Source organism: Dipodomys ordii, unplaced genomic scaffold (assembly GCF_000151885.1).
Source record: "Dipodomys ordii isolate 6190 unplaced genomic scaffold, Dord_2.0 Scaffold19, whole genome shotgun sequence".
Lineage (NCBI taxonomy): Eukaryota > Metazoa > Chordata > Mammalia > Rodentia > Heteromyidae > Dipodomys > Dipodomys ordii.
In genome coordinates, this window is record NW_012267235.1 from 10,910,971 (window position 1) to 10,929,376 (window position 18,406).

General features: G+C 47.3%; 1 protein-coding gene across 1 annotated transcript in view; it reads left to right on the top strand.

Moving 5' to 3' along the window:
* The window catches only part of Myh10 (myosin, heavy chain 10, non-muscle), a 141,113-nt gene that overhangs the window by 109,852 nt on the left and 12,855 nt on the right, over nt 1-18,406 (top strand). The window contains exons 26-35 of the mRNA XM_013013115.1: nt 1,362-1,533; nt 2,891-3,103; nt 7,056-7,200; nt 8,337-8,543; nt 11,030-11,134; nt 12,579-12,731; nt 13,511-13,759; nt 14,816-15,028; nt 16,916-17,128; nt 18,060-18,221. Of these exons, the coding sequence (XP_012868569.1) occupies nt 1,362-1,533; nt 2,891-3,103; nt 7,056-7,200; nt 8,337-8,543; nt 11,030-11,134; nt 12,579-12,731; nt 13,511-13,759; nt 14,816-15,028; nt 16,916-17,128; nt 18,060-18,221 (1,832 nt within the window). The remainder of the gene's footprint in view (nt 1-1,361; nt 1,534-2,890; nt 3,104-7,055; nt 7,201-8,336; nt 8,544-11,029; nt 11,135-12,578; nt 12,732-13,510; nt 13,760-14,815; nt 15,029-16,915; nt 17,129-18,059; nt 18,222-18,406) is intronic.

Sequence of the window (18,406 nt, forward strand, 5' to 3'; positions counted from 1 at the left end):
TCTCTCTCTCTCTCTCTCTCCTCTCTTTATTGTTGTTGTCAGTTCTAGGGCTTGAACTCAGGGCCTTAGACACTCACTGGTCTTTTTACTGGTTAATTAGAGATGGAATCCCAGGACTTTTCTGCCTGGGTTATCAGTATCTCGGCCAAGGTATTCATTATTAAAATAAATCTCTTAGCTAGGTACTGGTGGCTCATGCCTATAATCCTAGCTACCCTGGAGGCTAAGATCTAAGGATCATGATTGGAAGCGAACACAGGCAGGGAAATCTTTGAGGCTCTTATCTCTAATTAACCACCAAAAAGCCAGAAGTAGAGCTGTGGGAGAATGTTAGCCTTGAGGAAAAAAGCTCAGAGATAGTGCATAGGCCCTAAGTTCAAGCCCTGGGACTGGCACAGTAAATAAATAAATCTCTTACAAGTTATTTTGTTTCACCAATAGCATTAAAATGGTTTGACTTTGGTTTGCTGTTGTTGTTTGAGGCATGGTCTTGTTATGTCATCCATGCTGGCCTAGAACTTGTGATTCTTCTTTCTGTCTCAGCTTCTTGTGTTGGGGTTACAGGCTTCTGCCACCATGTTTTACTTTCTTAACTTTGGTACCACAATAAAATATACTATCTTTTGCTGGACTTAGGATCTAAATTAACTCTGAAATCTGTAGACCACTGGGTTTTCTGACACAAGCACTGCATTCAACTACGTGAGTGTCACTTCGCAGAGTAACCACCCTCAAACTGGAAACCCAGGCAATAGTAATAGCTGCAAAAGAAATAGAGTGGACGCCATTAAGAGCACATAAACCTTCGTAGATAAGCAAGCAATATGCTCACTCTCTTCATGCATGCTTTTATGATGAGAAACTGGACATAGGTTGTTTTTAAGTTATTTAGGGCTTTGTTTTGGTTTCTTACGTTTTTTTTTTTTTGGTATAGACAAAAGACAATGTCAGTGTGAACTTCTTTTCATAAACCACTTGGCTAGTTTGTGGGTTCACAGGCATGCCTGTGGGATGGGCCTGGGGAACTTGTCTCATCCTCTCCACAGTGGGTTCTCGCTGGAGATCACAAAGCACAGAGTCCCACTGTGTGAGGAACAGGTCACTAGCCTTGATTAAGAGCTACCACAGAATTGAAGAGATGAAGATAGGGAAGATGCACAGCCCTGTGCCCGCTCCTCTGTCTCTGCAGTTTCCTCAGATCCATGCTTACACTAACTTATCTCATCTCTGACTGATTTCCACTGACTGAGCATCTGAGACTGTCATTCAGGCAGTGACATGCCTTTGAATAAAATGTTTGATTCTCAGCTTTGATCCGTTAAAAGTTCACTTTGGTGAAGCACTTTTGCCTTTCCTTAAAGAACGCTTGAAGAAGGAAGAGAAGACTCGGCAGGAACTAGAAAAGGCCAAAAGGAAACTGGATGGTGAGACAACGGATCTACAGGACCAGATTGCCGAGCTCCAGGCTCAGATCGATGAGCTCAAGATCCAGCTGGCCAAGAAGGAGGAGGAGCTGCAGGGCGCCCTGGCCAGGTCTGCTGTGTTTCCATTGCTCTGGTGTAAAGCAGCTGCTGAGGCTTAAGTTCCTGCGGTGTGGCTCTTGTGTGGGGGAGTAGGAAAGCTAACTTGCTGTTAGGGATAACAGTTTCATGAAGCAATCAGGAGTATCTGGAGTATGTAACTTCTGTCAGGCAGCAAGGAAAATCTCACAATCCATTCTCAATATCTATACCTAACAACAAGCATGAAATCCTGGGGAAGTGACACCAGAACAGTTTTACCACAGTGGATTTTTGTTTTCAACCTAGTCTCACTATGTCTAGAAACCTGAGTAGGATTAACTTTCCAGAAATGATCATTCTTCTCTAATAAGATGATCTGATGATTAGCTCTAAGCCAGTGGTCCACAGACCCCTTACCTTCATTTCCTTTTAAAGCATAACTTTGGTACGTAGGCTTAGGTTCTAACAACAAAACTTTTTTCTCTTGTCCTTACCAGTGACACTCAAGCCAGATCAGCTGCTTTTTCACCTCGAGCAAGTTTTTGTCATTTATAAGGCTAAAATTAAATGTCCCCCTGATTGCTATCATATCTTATCAGCTTCCCCAACCCTCACCTCAGATACCTCAACTGTTCCCTATCAGAAAAACATATCACCTACCTGCATGTAGGTACAAAGGAGGTGCATGGCAAAGTGGGAAGGGAGTATTCATACTGTGGAATATGAATTCCTTGTGCCTGAATATGTCCTCCAGGTTAGTGGTTTGACAGCTGCCTCCATCAGTGATCTGACTGTCATGACACTTCACTGCAGAGGACATTTTTCAGTTTTCTGATCTTTAAAGTGAGATTGTCCCGTGTGTGTGTGTGTGTGTGTGTGTGTGTGTGTGTGTGTGTGTGTGTGTGTGTGTGTGTGTGTGTGTGTGTGTGTATCACACACATGCCAATACTGGACCTTGAACTCAGTGCCATTCACTCTTTCTTAGCTTTTTCACTCAAGACTGGCACTTTGTGACTTGAGCCACATCTCTACTTCTAGCTTTGCTGGCTAGTTGAAGATAATAGTCCTTTCTGCCCGGGCTGGCTTCGAACCATGATCCTCAGGTCTCAGCTTCCTCTGAGTAGATAGGATTGCAGGTGTGAGCCACTGGCACCCAGCTCTTCCACCTCTTAATGGAGGATTGTGGCCCTTTAAAAAGGAGGCTGGCCTGGATCCCCTTTGTGGCTCCCATTACCTGGTTCGGGGCCTTCCCAGGTCATTTACTTGAAGACAGACTGCCCCCAGGAGACCCTGGAAAGAGGAGGTAGAACCAGCATCCCCTAGAGCAGAGAGGACAGGCCAGGTGCCACATGACCCCTGAACGCCTCTCTGCTTGGACCTTTTGACAGAGGTGATGATGAGACACTGCACAAGAATAACGCACTCAAAGTTGTACGTGAGCTCCAAGCTCAAATTGCCGAACTCCAAGAAGACTTTGAGTCCGAGAAGGCTTCACGGAACAAAGCAGAAAAGCAGAAAAGGGACTTAAGTGAGGAGCTGGAAGCTCTGAAAACCGAGCTCGAGGACACTCTGGACACCACGGCGGCTCAGCAGGAACTACGGTGAGTGTGGCGGGGGCACCGCGGGTATCTGCTGGCTGCAGATGTGTAGATGTGCTGTGCAGATGTGCTGTGCAGATGTGCTGTGCTGTGCTGTGCTGGCTCCTTTGGGGCATCATGGTATCTGGAAGATGTCATTCCAGAGCTCCTTTCTGCTTCCTGGGGACCCTAGCAGGTAGAACAGTGACAGACACAAACCAGCTGATAGGTAGAAATATATGTGCCATGGGCAGCACAGGCCCTTCAGACTAAGACGGCATCAGAAAGTCAAAGGCAGGAAAGAGAGACAACTGAGCTGGAAAGAGACTTACAGAGGAGGGGCAAGCAGGCCAGAAAAGGAGAGGGGATGACACACAGAAGAGGTAGCAGTGTGGGCCGGCATCTGCTGGCAGTGTCCATTGGCATGCGCAGAGTAGACAAGCATGTTAGAAGGAATGTTCAGGTCCTGAGATGAGAAGTGTGAGCACAGATCTTTAGGCACAGGTGTACACTGGGCAAGGACAGGAGCAGTAGCCCAGGAACCAGCAGCAGGTGCAGGCCTGAAGAAAGTGACCTGGCATGGCTGGACATAGCCAGAAAAGGCTCACCTGCAACATGTCAGCCCCAGAAAGCCAGAATACCTGTGAAGACAGATGTCTGAGAGAGGTAGAAATGACCCAGAGCAACCAAGAGGAGGCAGTGTGGAAGAGCCAGGGCTCTGTTCTCAGTAGGCTAGGATGTATCATCTGGGTCTTCCCAACATTCTGGGAATGTTGGTTTCACTGTGGGTCAGGGGACTGGTTTACACAATATGGCAGTCTCTGCCTGGCCACGCCGCCCACCCCGGCAGATGGCCCGGGTAAGTCCCAAGAGCTTGTAAAAGCTAAGAGGCAGAAAAGCCAAATAATCAGGATGCTGGACCATATCAAAGGCAAACCTCTTCTCATCCTCCTGTGGAAGGAGCTACACTCTTAACAGGCCCCATCAGGAAGTGCTGAGCAATGTTGAGAAAGAGCACTGAATTTTTTGTTGTTGGTGGTGGTCCTGGGGCTTGAACTCAGGGCCTGGGCACTGTCCCTGAGCCTCTTTGTGCTCAAGACTAGTGCTCTACCACTTGAGCCGCAGCACCACTTCTAGCTTTTTCTGAGTAGTTTATTGGAGATAATAGTCTCACAGACTTCTCTTTTTTTTTTTGTCCGTTGTGGGCCTGAACTCTGGGCCTGGGTACTGTCTCTCAGCTCTTCAGCTCAAGGTTAGCCCTCTACCACTTGAGCCACAGTGCCACTTCTGGCTTTTTCTACTTATGTGGTGCTGAAGAATCGAACCCAGGGCCTCATGCATGCAAGGCAAGCACTCTACCACTGAGCCACCTTCCCAGCCCTCTCATGGACTTTTCTGCCTGGGCTTTAAACCACAATCTTCAAATCTCAGTCTCTTGAGTAGCTAGGATTACAGGCGTGAACCATTGGTGCCTGGCTTGGGGCACTGATGATTAGAAGGCAGGTTGAAGGGTCACATTCTTGGCCAGAACAGGTTTTTGGAGTTTGATATGAGGATGAAGCAGGAAATACCCTGGAATTTCAACATCTTCAGATAAACAGGAGGTCTGTCTAATCTGCACTTAAGGGATAAAGATCACATTGGAAATAAATATTCTTGTGTGCTTTTCTAATTGTGTTTATAATTGTGAGAGTAACTTGAGTAACTAAGTTATTTCGCTAACTAGAAACAAGTTTACCGTGATAACTCACTCTGTATTTGTCAACCTGAGCATACATGTACTTAATAAACACTGAAACCAGGGCTGTGTGTATAGCTCAGGGACCAGCAGTTGCTCACGTGGCATGCACAAGGCCCCAGGTTCAATTCTTACTAACTCAAAACAAGTCAGACTGACACCAGTAAGAGCATCCCCACTTCTGCTAAGGCATCTGTTAGCGTCATTTCACCAGCGGGAGCCTCACAGCAGCGCTGAAGCACAGTGCCAGAGGCTTGCTCTATACTTTCAAATGTGTAAGCAATTAGCACAGTGACTCATGCGCCAAATCCTGTATGGACATTTTCCCTTCCTGGACCAGTGGAGCAATGAGACCCCAGGGGCTGAGATCACTGCTGAGAGAGGGCTGCAGCACTGCCAGCTCTGGCCTCACAGAACTCAGACAGAAGGAATCGCTGAAGATTCTTTGTGGTCCAGCCCAGCTCAGCCACAGGTCCCACTGGCTTTCCTGTTATCCTGTATTCTGCCATCCTCCATGATTACTTCCATTTTCTCTGCTGGTCATTACTTTCCCTCAGCAGTGGGTCACACAGCCTCCTGCTCTCAGTTCATCTTCAGGGTGAACGGTTTTGCTCCTGGTCCCTTCCTAAATCTAAGAATCAAAGGCATCCTTTAGCTTCTCTTTCCCTCCGACTAAATAACCTGGTTAGTTCCTTTAGATTTTCATCATAGACCTAAAGGGACATAAGATGCCATTGAGCCTGCAGAAGAGAATTCCATCTGCCGAGGACTTACTTGTAAGTTAATTATGGGACACACAATTCTAGTAAGAACCAGCAGACAGGTAGGTGTGGCTTGAATGCTCTGACAGCCTTTGGTAAGGGTACACACCTGAACTGCAGGAGACATAATGTTTCCCAAAACACCATCTGTGAGTGCTACAGTTGAGCCCATTATGGTGTGGATAAAAATACATCTCTCATTTGTAGTTTTTGTTTTTGCAAGAAGTGAATTGGAAAGACGATCAGAGCTTTTGTTGTTGTTATTATTATTGTTGGTGGTGGTGGTGGTGGTGGTGGTCGTGGTCGTGGTCGTGGGGCTTGAACTCTGGACCTGGGCCCTGTCCCTGAGCTCTTCAGCTGAAGGCTAGTGCTCTGCCACTTGTGCCACAGCACCACTTCCAGTTTTTGATTGGTTCTTTGGAGATAAGAGTCTCACAGAGTTTCCTGCCCGGGCTGGCTTTGAACCGCAATCCTCAGATCACAGCCTCCTAAGTAGCTAGGATTACAGGCATGAGCCATTGGCACCTGGTTGAGCATTCTTTTCTACTCTGGTCAAAAACCCAGCCAAGAGTAGACACTTCCAAAGCCGAGTTCACTGGTTTCTAGATTCAGGAAAAAAAAAAGGCCAAGATGTACAACTGCTAAAATCTGTTATTCGCTGAGCAGGTTGAAGGCTTTTAGCCCTGCTTGTCTCAGATGGATTCCAGCCACCTCTCTTTGGGGGACATGGGCTAAAACACAACACCCAACAAACCTCCAAACTGCCTCTGTGTTTATAAATACACATGACCCAAATCATGATGTACACCATTAGGCCCACCATTTTCCTTTCTTCACCCCATTGCTCCTTAGCCAGTCTGGTAAGACCTGGTGTCACTGTTCTGCTCAGCTGACTGCTAACTGTGAAGTCACTCTTGCCAAGCCAGGGCTGGGGGGGGGAGGGAGTCAGGGAGCGGAAAGTTAGCAGTACTGGGGTTTGAGCTCTTGGCCTTACACTTGCTAGGCAGGCACTCTACCACTGAGTCATTCCTCTAGCTATTTTTTACACTGGACATTTTTGAGATAGGGTCTCAAGTCCTGCTTAGGCATCCTCCTGGACCACAGTCCCTATTTTTGACTTTTCATCATAGCTGGGATCATAGGCACAGGATACTGGCCAGCATCCTTCTTGGAGGTAAGAGTCTCATGGACTTTCCTGCCCGGGCTGGCTTTGAACCATGATCCTCAGATCTCAGCCTCGTGAGTAGCTAAGATTACAGGCATGAGCCACCAGAGCCTAGCAGCATCCTTCTTTTGACTTAAAATTTCAAGCACTTCCCAATCCCAGCTGGCCTGGATCTACAGTCCTCCTGATCTCAGCCTCCCAAGAAGCTAGGATTACAAGTTTAAGCCAGCATCACACAGCTCCAAATGTGTTTTAACGTAATCAGTTGGCTAATTCTGATCTGTTGTTGTTGTTTTTAATACATTTCTTTAGCACAAAACGTGAACAGGAAGTGGCCGAGCTAAAGAAGGCTCTCGAGGAAGAAACTAAGAACCATGAAGCACAAATTCAGGACATGAGACAGAGACATGCAACAGCCCTGGAAGAGCTTTCTGAGCAACTGGAGCAAGCTAAAAGGGTAGGGGACCCCAGCCACGTGGCCATGTCCCCAGGGAGAATAATCCATCAGACAGCCACCATTGCGCTTGGCTGTCCCCTTCAGTGCTATTGCGATGAACTTCCAGCCTTCAGACTGCAGTAGGGTGGGCTCCTGGAGACCCAGTTGCTCATAAGTGATAGCTGCTTTCTTAAAGCACATTGTTTATTTAGAGAAAAGTCATACGCCCTAATTCTTTGTAGAAGATGGATGGATCCAGCAGCCACGAGTCACACATTCCTCCCCTGTGGCTCACGGATATCATTGCTCTCCCAATGGCTTGCCCACTGATCTTGAGTGGTTTCAGCCATTCTCTCACTCGGCTGCTGCCAAGACGCCTCATTATTCCCTTCCCGGTGTTCCTTTACACTCATTGCACCCTCGTGGCCCCTTCTGCCTCTCATCTCGTCTTAGTCACCACACATTGTCATCCTCCACCATTCTCCCACCTACCTCTCACAAAGAGCTTGCCAGTCTACCAAGACATCATATTCCTTCCTTACCTCAAACCATCCTCCTGTGCAACTGCCTTCTTTCTCCTATTTTTTCAGGAATCCTTTCTTTATGCCTTTACTCTTGGTCTGATTTTCTTAGCTTTCTCTTCTCTGTCTAGCCACATGCTAATGTACGCAGTGTTAGTGTGACCAGGGACTGGACATTTGTTCATGGAGGTCAGACATTGTGCTAAGTACTCTGAGCACTGCCTTCTATAGTCTTGATTCCAGTCCTGTAGGGTAGTCTCTGTTATTCTCATGGAAAGGATAAGGAAACGGAGGTCCAATGTGGTAAGGTAACTAAGCCAGGGTCACACAGTTCAAAGGTGGAGATTGAGATTGAAGCCACCTCCTGTGCCCAGAGACCCATCTCTGAACTAGATTTAGCTTGTGTTAATTTTTTTTTAAGGAGTGTTTCCTCCACCTCATGTGACAATTACATAGCCCCTAGATACCCACATCTACCACTGTGAGCAGAGAGTTCCATGGCCCAGGTATCCCTCACCTCGAAACCAGATGCCCAGAATAGCAGATGCTGACGGTGGACACACTACCATCAGGCCCAAAAGCAGTGCTTCTTACAGAGAGCTGTGAAATAACGTCAAATATCCCTCCCTCTCCCAGTTCAAAGCAAATCTGGAGAAGAACAAGCAGGGCCTGGAGACGGACAATAAAGAGCTGGCGTGTGAGGTGAAGGTGCTGCAGCAGGTCAAGGCTGAGTCTGAGCACAAGAGGAAGAAGCTGGACGCCCAGGTCCAGGAGCTCCATGCCAAGGTCTCAGAAGGCGACAGACTCAGGGTGGAGCTGGCCGAGAAAGCCAATAAGCTACAGGTAAGCTGGAACACCTGGGCACTGGACAGGTCTTGCTCTCGCTTATCCAGTTTGGCATTTTTATCCTTCTGTGGCCCTCCTGTGGAAATCTGTTGTTACATACCTGAAAATTGTCATTGTATGCAACTCCTAGAGACCATCAGTGTTTATTACTGTGGTGAATGTAAATGATACTTCAAAAATATGACAGCAGTAGCTGAGCACTGGTGGCTCATGCCTGTAATCCTAGCTACTCAGGAGGCTGAGATCTGAGGATCACAGTTCAAAGCCAGCCCGGGCAAGAAAGTCCTTGAGATTCTTGTCTCCAATTAACCACCAGAAAACAGGAAGTGGCACTGTGGCTCAAAGTGGTAGAGCGCTAGCCTTGAACAAAGAGAGGTCAGGACAGCACCCAGGTCCAGAGTTCAAGCCCCATGATCGATAAAATATATAGGTATATATGTATGTAAGTATGTATGTATACATTCATAAGGGTTCTGAGGGCATAGCTCAAGTAGAGATCCTGAGTTCAACTTCAGTATAAATAAAAAACAGCCTGAATTGGCTGTTCTTTGCATGACTCTTAACAACCTCACCCTGTCCAGTAAGCCAGAAAATAAGAAAGCAGTGGGCAAAATACCTAGTAATGATAAAGACTTGAGGATGATGGATTTATATACACAAGTGGTTGGAGCATAAATTACTGAAGCTTCTTTCTAGACGACACTTTGACAGTTCCATATCATAAGCTTTAAAGCTGTGGGCCCAGAAAAATCAATGTGTTGTCATTTATCCTAGAGAAACAATGAAGGTTAGGCATAGATCCAACTCCAAGAATATTCTCTGTAGAAGTGTATATAAAAGCATATAATTTAGCCAGGTCCCAGCAGCTCACAGCCAGTAATCCTAGCTACTCAGGAGGCTGAGATCTGAGGAATGAGGTTCAGAGCAGCTCAGGCAGGAAAATCCTTGAGAACTGGAGCTGTGGCTCAGGTGGGAGAGCACTAGCCTTGAGCAAAAAAGAGCACCCAGGCCTTGAGTCAAACTCTAGGAGCAGTGCACATACACATGCATGCACACACATACACACACAAGCATATCATTGGAAATAACCTTAATGTCTAGAATGGAGTCAAGCACCACCAATAAGAACTTAGTAGATGAGTAGATGTTGGTATGAAAAGATACACCTGCTGATTGTTGCATTGAAGAGGAATTTACAGAGCTGGGTTGTGAGAGCTGAAGACCCTGCAGTGCAGTGATCACACGTGCATAATCCTCCCAGCCGGGATTTATCCCAGTGAAAGAACACAGAGCAGAGTCAGAGAAAGGAACCAGGTCCTGGGGGCAGCAAAGTCCTGAAAAAGCCAGGCACCAGTGTGCAGGGTCTTCTCCCAGCCCAGCTCCACAGCCCCTCCACCATTGAGCCATGTGCACTTTGAGTGTTGTCCTCAGTGTGCAAGTCATTTCTGAGCCTGGTCCTATAAGCACTCTGCCTGAAACACCCCAAATTCCAGACATCTGGGAGGAAAGCGGATGCTCAGCATAATCCACATGATTTGCACAAATAACTTAGGCATCCTGATGCACAGCTGCCATTTGGAATACGGAGGGAATCAGTTAAGAATCCAGGTTCCCAGGGGATAGCACAATTAGGCCCTCTCTGAGCTGCGCCATCTCGGGCTCACTGCATTAACACATGGGAAGCCTTGTGTGTTATTTATGAGATCATGCATGCTTGTAAAAGATATTCAAGGAAGGGTAGGTCTTAGAAATCCCATCATGAACTCTGCACACCTAAGAGGCAAGGTGAGTAACAGTGGGCCCTGAGCAATGGCAGGCAGATGTTAACCCCCCCCTCATTTCCTCCTCAAACCACACCCAGCTCACAGAAGCTAAGGCCCTACCTCACCTGGTCATTTGCTGGCCATTTGCAGGGCCCAGGTCAGGTTCTCATGACTCAAACCATTCCCTACCACACTGTTCCCAAGGCTGGCGAGGTAAGAGCTCTCTGAAGGATGTTGCTGAAAGAGCAAAAATAGCAGCCTTGCAAGTTTGAGCAAAAAAGCTCAGGGACACAGCCCCAGCCCCGAGTTCAAGACTCACCACTGACAAAACAGAAAACAAAAAAACCTTCCAGTCTGAACAGACTCGTCACACAGGGGTGGCAATGGCTCTTCCCAAGGACTCAGCATCATGTTTGTCTCTTCGTGATAGACGTGAAACCAGGTAGTTGACCACAGCTAGGAAGAACCCTCACACTATCAGCCTCCAGGACCTTTCCATGGGAAGACATGCTATTGAGAGCAGCAGGTTTTATCAGCTATGCCCTTGAGCCTATTGGGAGATGACAATCTTGGTGGTGAAGGTCTTAGTTGAATTTGGCAGCTTCAAGTTCACACACACATACCCCCAAAGACTGCTCCATTTGTGTTCTGAGCTGTGACGAGGTCCTTTCATTGGCTTCTTACTGTAGAATTGAATGTAATCGTCACTCTTCCTTGCAGAACGAGTTGGATAATGTCTCAACCCTTCTGGAAGAAGCGGAGAAGAAGGGCATTAAGTTTGCTAAAGATGCGTCTAGTCTGGAGTCACAACTACAGGACACCCAGGTATCACAGTGGGGTTCAAGGGAGCGTTAGTAAACAGTAACATTTCTACAACGTAAGGTGGGAAATTCGCCAGTTCCACCACTGCCTTCTAGAATATCAGTGTGCAATCTATTGTACTGGTATTTGGAACTGTCTTGCACTATAACCTGCTCCTCAGGGAATCCAGCTAGCCTCAGTGGAGATTTCCAGAATGCAAAAGCAGTGCAGGATGGTGGATACAGAGCCCTGGGCTCCTGTGCTCCACTGGCCCAGGACTGGCTGGGAAGGCAGTGCTAGCCAGTATGGTTTGTGCGCTGGCAGCTATGGTTTCCCCAGCAGTGCATGGTCTTGTCACACCATTTTAAATGGTTTATTAGAGCTAGCTGGGCAGAATGGTGCATACTTATAATCTCAGCACTTGAGAAGCTGAGGCAGGTAGCTTTTGAGTTCAAGGCTACCCTGGACTACACAGGGAAAACCCTATCTCAAAAAAGAGAGAGAGAGGCTAGAGGCATGGCTCAAGTGGTAAAATAGCTAACTAGTGAGCATAAGGCCCCGATTTAAACCCCAGAACTCCCCCCTCCCCCAAAAGGCAAGGAAACATTGTTTTATTATGGCTGAAATCTCATGCTGCTGTTCACAGTCTCCTGTGTAAAAAATTGGATTGACACTTCCATTGGTGGGACTTGTATTAAATTGTTTGGAGGGGTTTCTAAATTTAAATCACAAGTAATGTACCTTTTTCTTCAAGATTTTCATCTTATTTTTGTTCAATATGCAAGCATTTGTATTTATTTGCCAGGTTCTGGGCTAGGGGCTAGAGAAAGAGGGACAGAAACCTCAGACAAACAGACAATGGGATGCTTAGGGGCTGGGTGAGCAGAAGCAAGGCTGGAACAAGGCGTATCTGCAGAGAAACTGAAGGCGGCCAGAGCCACAGTGCAGAAAGCCCTGTGGTACCTTGAAAATATTCACATCTGCTTGTTCATGTGAGAGTAGTTAACCTGGCAGGTGACCACACAGGTAATGAAGGAGGCCCAGGACTGAAGGTCAGCCCAATGGGAAACAGCAAGTGCCTGACCCAGGCAGGGGAGTGGACAGAAAGTTCTAGAAAGGAGAGATGCAGGCGTGCAGGAAGGTGTCCCGGGGGGCTTCATGGGCCCTGGCCTGGCTATGGACACATGGTGCTGCCATCCTTGAGAATGGACTTGGAGCAATATTTGCCTCAAGAGCTAATTTGGGCTGTTACAGAATTATCATGTGTGTTTATTAATGTCATTGAGTATCCCCTCCCCCCATGGAGATAGCTCCTTTTTTATGAAGCAATCTTTAATAAAGGGTTTTCTAGGTCTTAAGTAGGAGTTGTTTTTGTTTTGTTTTTTTGTGGTGGTGGTGGTGGTAGGGGTGGATGTGGATTCTGGTGATGAATATAACAACGATGTTGACTTTTTAAACAAACGAACAGGAGCTGCTTCAGGAGGAGACACGCCAGAAGCTGAACCTGAGCAGTCGGATCCGGCAGCTGGAAGAGGAGAAGAATAGCCTTCAAGAGCAGCAGGAGGAGGAGGAGGAGGCCAGGAAGAACCTGGAGAAGCAGGTGTTGGTCCTGCAGTCCCAGGTGAATGGCTCTGTAGGGAGCAAAGATGGCCTGGATACGTGCCACCAGCAGCAGTGGCCTGCTCCCAGGGCTCGTTTCAGCTCCATTTGGGGCATTTAATTGGGTTGTACTAATTTAAGCCCGTTACCCTTTTTGTCTTTGACCCAGCCAAATGCTCATCTGCTTATTCATAATGGTAATTTTAAAATAAAAAAGTGCTATAATACCTAATACAAGCTCTCGGTCCTAATCACCATTTTGTAGATCAGCTAAAGGTACAAGCTTACATGGCATTAGTTTTAAAATCATAGAGTGTTGATTTATACTGCAAAACAAAAGTTTCTTTTTATTCCTCAAATGCAAAACCCAGTTGAGTTGAGCCAGGTGCAGTGACACTTGCCTGCAGTCCCACTGCAGTCCTTCCTGCAGCAGCAGGAAATAGAGGCCAGCTTGGACTACAAATTGAATGATACCTTGCCTAGAAAACAATAATAGCAGCAGGGTTCAAACCTGTAATCATAGCTACTCAGGAAGCTGAGATCTGAAGATCTCCGTTCAAAAGCAGCCCAGGCAGGAAAGTCCATGAGACTCTTATTTCTTATTAACCACCAAAAAGTCAGGAGTAGGTCTGTGGCTCAAGTGGTAGAGTGCTAGTCTTGAGAGAGAAAAGAAAACCCTCACAGACATTGCCTGGCCTGAGTTCAAGATCCAGTACCGGCACAAACAATAATATTAATAATTAATAATAATAATAATTGAGTTCTTTATATTGTTTTTTTTTATCATTCCCCAAAACTTAGTTGGCTGAAACAAAGAAGAAAGTAGATGATGACTTAGGAACAATCGAGAGTTTGGAAGAAGCTAAAAAGAAGCTTCTTAAGGATGTAGAGGCCCTGAGCCAGCGCCTGGAGGAGAAGGCCCTGGCCTATGACAAGTTGGAGAAGACCAAGAACCGGCTGCAGCAGGAGCTTGATGACCTGACAGTGGACCTGGACCACCAGCGCCAGATCGTCTCCAACTTGGAGAAGAAGCAGAAGAAGTTTGACCAGGTGGGTGACCCGTACTCCTGCCTCCCAACCCCCAGGGTCCTCAGCCTCGGGCCGTTTCCTCATGGAAGAGGGCCTCCTTTTGTTGTTTTGGTGTTATGGGAGAAAAGATCTTATATAAAGGCAATTAAAAGCAACATGTAGGGCTGGGAACGTGGCTAAATGATAGAGTGCTTGCCTGGCATGCATGAAGCCCTAGGTTCGATTCCTCAATACCATATAAAGAGAAAAAGGCAGAAGTGGCACTGTGGCTCAAGTGATAGAACGCTAGCTTTGATAAAAAAAAAAAAAAAAAAAAAGCTCAGCCCTGGAGTTCAAGGCCTAGAACTAGATAGATAGATAGATAGATAGATAGATAGATAGATAGATAGATAGATAGATAGATAGATAGATAGATCATGTATTTACATAAAAACTGGAAAACAAGGCAGGCACTGGTGACTCATGCCTATAATCCTAGCTACTCAGGAGGCTAAGACCTAAGGATAGCAGTTCAAAGCCATCCCTGGCAGGAAATTCCATGAAACTCTGATCTCCAATAAACTACTAAAGAACCAGAAGTGAAGCTGTGGTTCAAAGTGGGGAGCTCTAGCCTTGAGCAAAAGAGCTCAGGGACAGTACCCAAGCCCTGAGCTCAAGCCCCACAACTCACAAAAAAAAAAAAAAACCTGGAAAACAGAGAAGCAGAACACAAAATGAAAACGATGTAAACAGCTATAATCTACTACAGCTCACGTACCCTTTCTATCAAAATGCTTAGAAACAGATTTGTTTCAGGTTTAGAAATTTTTCTGATTTTTCAGTTCTAAGATAGCTTGGCAGTAGGACAGACCCGAGTGTCAACAGGAAATTCCTCTATGTGTCATGTGCCATAGAGTAATTATATAGTGTTTTCAGCGCACCTACATTCTGTGAGCCATCAAAATGAGCCCACTTGTGGACTTCCAGCAAGACTTGGGCATTTGTATTAGGGAAGCTCATCCTGTCTATGATAGCACTCTCGCATTGATGCTCCACACTAGTGCTATGCTCATTGCTTCCTGATGCTTCTGCTCGCAGCTCCTAGCAGAGGAGAAGAACATCTCTGCCCGCTATGCAGAAGAGAGGGACCGGGCTGAAGCAGAGGCCAGAGAGAAAGAAACCAAAGCCCTGTCCCTGGCCCGGGCCCTGGAGGAAGCCCTGGAGGCCAAGGAGGAGTTTGAGAGGCAGAACAAGCAGCTCCGTGCAGACATGGAGGACCTGATGAGCTCCAAAGACGATGTGGGCAAGAACGTAAGTCCCTCCTGGGCTCCATAGGATAGCCTGGGCCTGTGTGCCAACAGGGCAGTAGTCTCTGGGGTTCAGGTGTTTTACAACGTGTTCTCCATTATCTGTGCCAAGCCAAGTGTGGTTCCTGCAGCAGCCCGGCAGGCAGTCAGGTTGTTGTTCTTGTCACTTTCACTGGTTCTCCCTTTCCTGACTCAATCCTGGCACAGGGGCATTCCAACAGAAGAGTCTATACTTCTCAAACCCAAGTCCTACAAGGTCTCCTGAGACTGAGGTTCCTAGGAACTGACCCCCCATATAAAATGAAATGGGAAGGTGGCTCACACCTGTAATCCTAGCTGCTCAGGAGCCTGTGATCTAAGGATCACAGCCTGGTCAGGAAAGTTTGTGAGGCTCTTCTCTCCAGTTAACTACCAAAAAAGCCCGAAGTAGAGATGTGGCTCAAGTGGTAGAGTGCTAGCCTTGAGCACAAGTAGAGCAGTAGCCAGTTCCTGAGTTCAAGCCTCAGGAGTGGCACAAAAAAGTAGGGCAGAGTTAGCTACTGCTCCCCCTGACCTACCCTGTCCAGTAAGGCCCCATCACTTGCCTTTCAGCCTTTTGTGGTTTGGAGGTTTCGGTGGCATTTTTCCTCTCCATACACCTGTTTTCCCTATGCCTCCCCCCCATCCCTTAGTATATGACATGTTGAAGGTAGCAAAACAAATCAGAGCATGGCATTCAGAGATGAGGCTCCAGGCTGACTGTTCCCAGCATCCACTGTGACCAGGGGAAGGAGCCTCTTAAACTTCCTAGCATTGAGTTCCTCAACTGTCAGTTGGACTTTATACACTTGCCCTGTTTCACCTCTTTGCAAAGCACAAAGCCCATGGTACAGGCAAGGAGTGGTTTTTAGAGATACAGGTCATCAGGCCCCCCATAAGGGATGGAAGACTGTCCTGCCATCCCAGAGGGTCTCCTACATCCAGGGGACCTGTCCCATGGGCTCAAAGAAGCCACAGAGGGTGAAACAACCATCATTATACAATCAGATGTGGAGAGTCAACTGTAGCTGGTTCCATGCTTGTTTTCTCTACAAACATGTCTTTTGTGCCTCCTATTTGTCAAACAGTGCTAGAAAATGGCTCCTTCTGAGGGCACTAGAGAAGGATAAGCAGGAGAAAATGAGGGAGGGGTAACAGTGTTTAAAAAGAAATGTACTCATTGCCTTACTTATGTAACTGTAACCCCCGTTCATTACCTTTATGGGTAAAGTTGCTTGGTGGTTTTTTTTTTTTTTTAATTTAAAAGAAAATAGCTCTTTCTCTCCTACGTCTTCCTCTGCCTCACCTTTGTGAGAGCTGATGGGGTCATGGAACCCCCACAAAGAGGACCTAGGCCTGCTGCAAAAGGCCATGAGGATCTGATGGGCCTGTGGTTGGTACTGCTGGCACAGTGCTAGGCACAGAAGTGGGTAGATGTCTGTGGTGGCTTTTTGTCTAGGATTAGGCTTCCTCCTAGCCAGGCCTACCCACTCGTTTGCATGTGGGCCTTTCCAACTCACTGGTCTTTTCTACAGCAAAAAGGGGTGCACTCTGTACCCACTCTCTACACAGCAGGCAAATGCCAACCAGCCCGGAGGCTCGGAGGCTGTGGAGGAGGAGGAGATTATAGAGCACGTGTGAATGGAGCATTTTAAACTGAAGTGCATTTTAAACTGTCTCTCTGAAACGAGGCACAGCAGCCCTGGAGGGAAAGGCAGGGTAGGCGGGCATGTGTGGGAGGCCAGTGGGGGCAAGCAGAGCAACAGCGTTCCATGGATGGGCCTGACACACAGGAAGACTGCTGTCCTCCCCTCATTCTTCTGCCCAAGGCTTACCTCTTTCCCCCTCTTCCCCGGCACCTCTTGTACTCTAGGTTCATGAACTTGAGAAATCCAAGCGGGCCCTGGAGCAGCAAGTGGAGGAAATGAGGACCCAGCTGGAAGAGCTGGAGGACGAACTCCAGGCCACGGAAGACGCCAAGCTCCGCCTGGAGGTCAACATGCAGGCCATGAAGGCCCAGTTCGAGAGGGACCTGCAAACCAGAGATGAGCAGAAGGAAGAAAAGAAGCGGCTGCTGATTAAACAGGTGGGTGTAGGGGGCAGGGCCCTGGGAACCAGGGCTCCACTGTTCTATAAGCAGCTGTGCCCCACGGTCCTGTCTGTTGAAGATAGGATGCATTAGCGGGAGTAAAGTAGGTTATCTGGTCATTTGAGGATTTTATTGTTAACTAGGCTTAATTTTCTGTTCCTCAGATAATGCCATTGTGGCTTACAGTAAGCCAGGCTGCTGTCAGTCCTCAGCAGAATCTCACGAAAACAAAAAAAATTAAGAATTAATGTCGGGGCTCACATCTATAATCCTAGCTACTGCGGAGGCTGAGATCTGAGGATTGTGGTTCAAAACCAACCCAGGCAGGAAAGTCCATGAGACTCTTATCTCCAAATAACCACCAGAAAGCTGGAAATGGAGCTCTTTGGCTCAAGTTGTAGAGCACTAACCTTGAGCATAATAGCTCAGGGACAGTGCCCAGGCCCTGAGTTCAAGCCCCAGGACCACACAAATATATCTATATAAGAATTATTTTAAAAAATGGTCTCAGAAAAATGCTGGTTACCTTCCGGTTCTGGGTGTCAGAAGTATGCTATGGGACAAGGAAGCAGAACCACCCACAGGCGAGGGGACGCTGCAAGCTTGCATAATTCACCAATCACTCCAAGAAAAAAGCAGATCCATTGCTTATTTTAAAAACTGCTAAGCGCTTATGATTTGCATACTTTTCTAAGTGTGTATTCAACCTTGAATGTAGAAGTTTACCTTAAAAACTTAACAGTGGCTTGGGTGCTGGTAGCTCACTCATAGCCACCATTCAGCAGGAGTGGCCTGCACCAGGTGCTACACTAACTGAGCAAAATTTAGCCACCCACATTTTCCATTAATAAGAAGGGCTGCTGTGTAGCAGAGACTCCTGCAGAGTGACAGGAGCCCACAGGGGCAATAACCCACTGCCATCCTTTAGGTGCGAGAACTCGAGGCCGAACTAGAGGATGAGCGCAAACAGCGGGCACTTGCTGTGGCTGCGAAGAAGAAGATGGAGATCGACCTGAAGGACCTGGAAGCTCAGATTGAGGCTGCAAACAAAGCTCGGGATGAAGTGATCAAGCAGCTCCGCAAACTCCAGGTGGGTGCGGCAGCCACGCCCCTGGCAGGGCAAGCTACCCCCTCATAAGGTCCAGCCACGCCCCCACGAAGGAACAGCCTTGCAGCTGTTTCCCCTTGGGCTGGGTGTTGAAGGCCAATGCAGTAAAGATGGCACATGTACATCACTGTGTCTACAGGATTTGCTCTGAAACTGGGGTTGGTCAC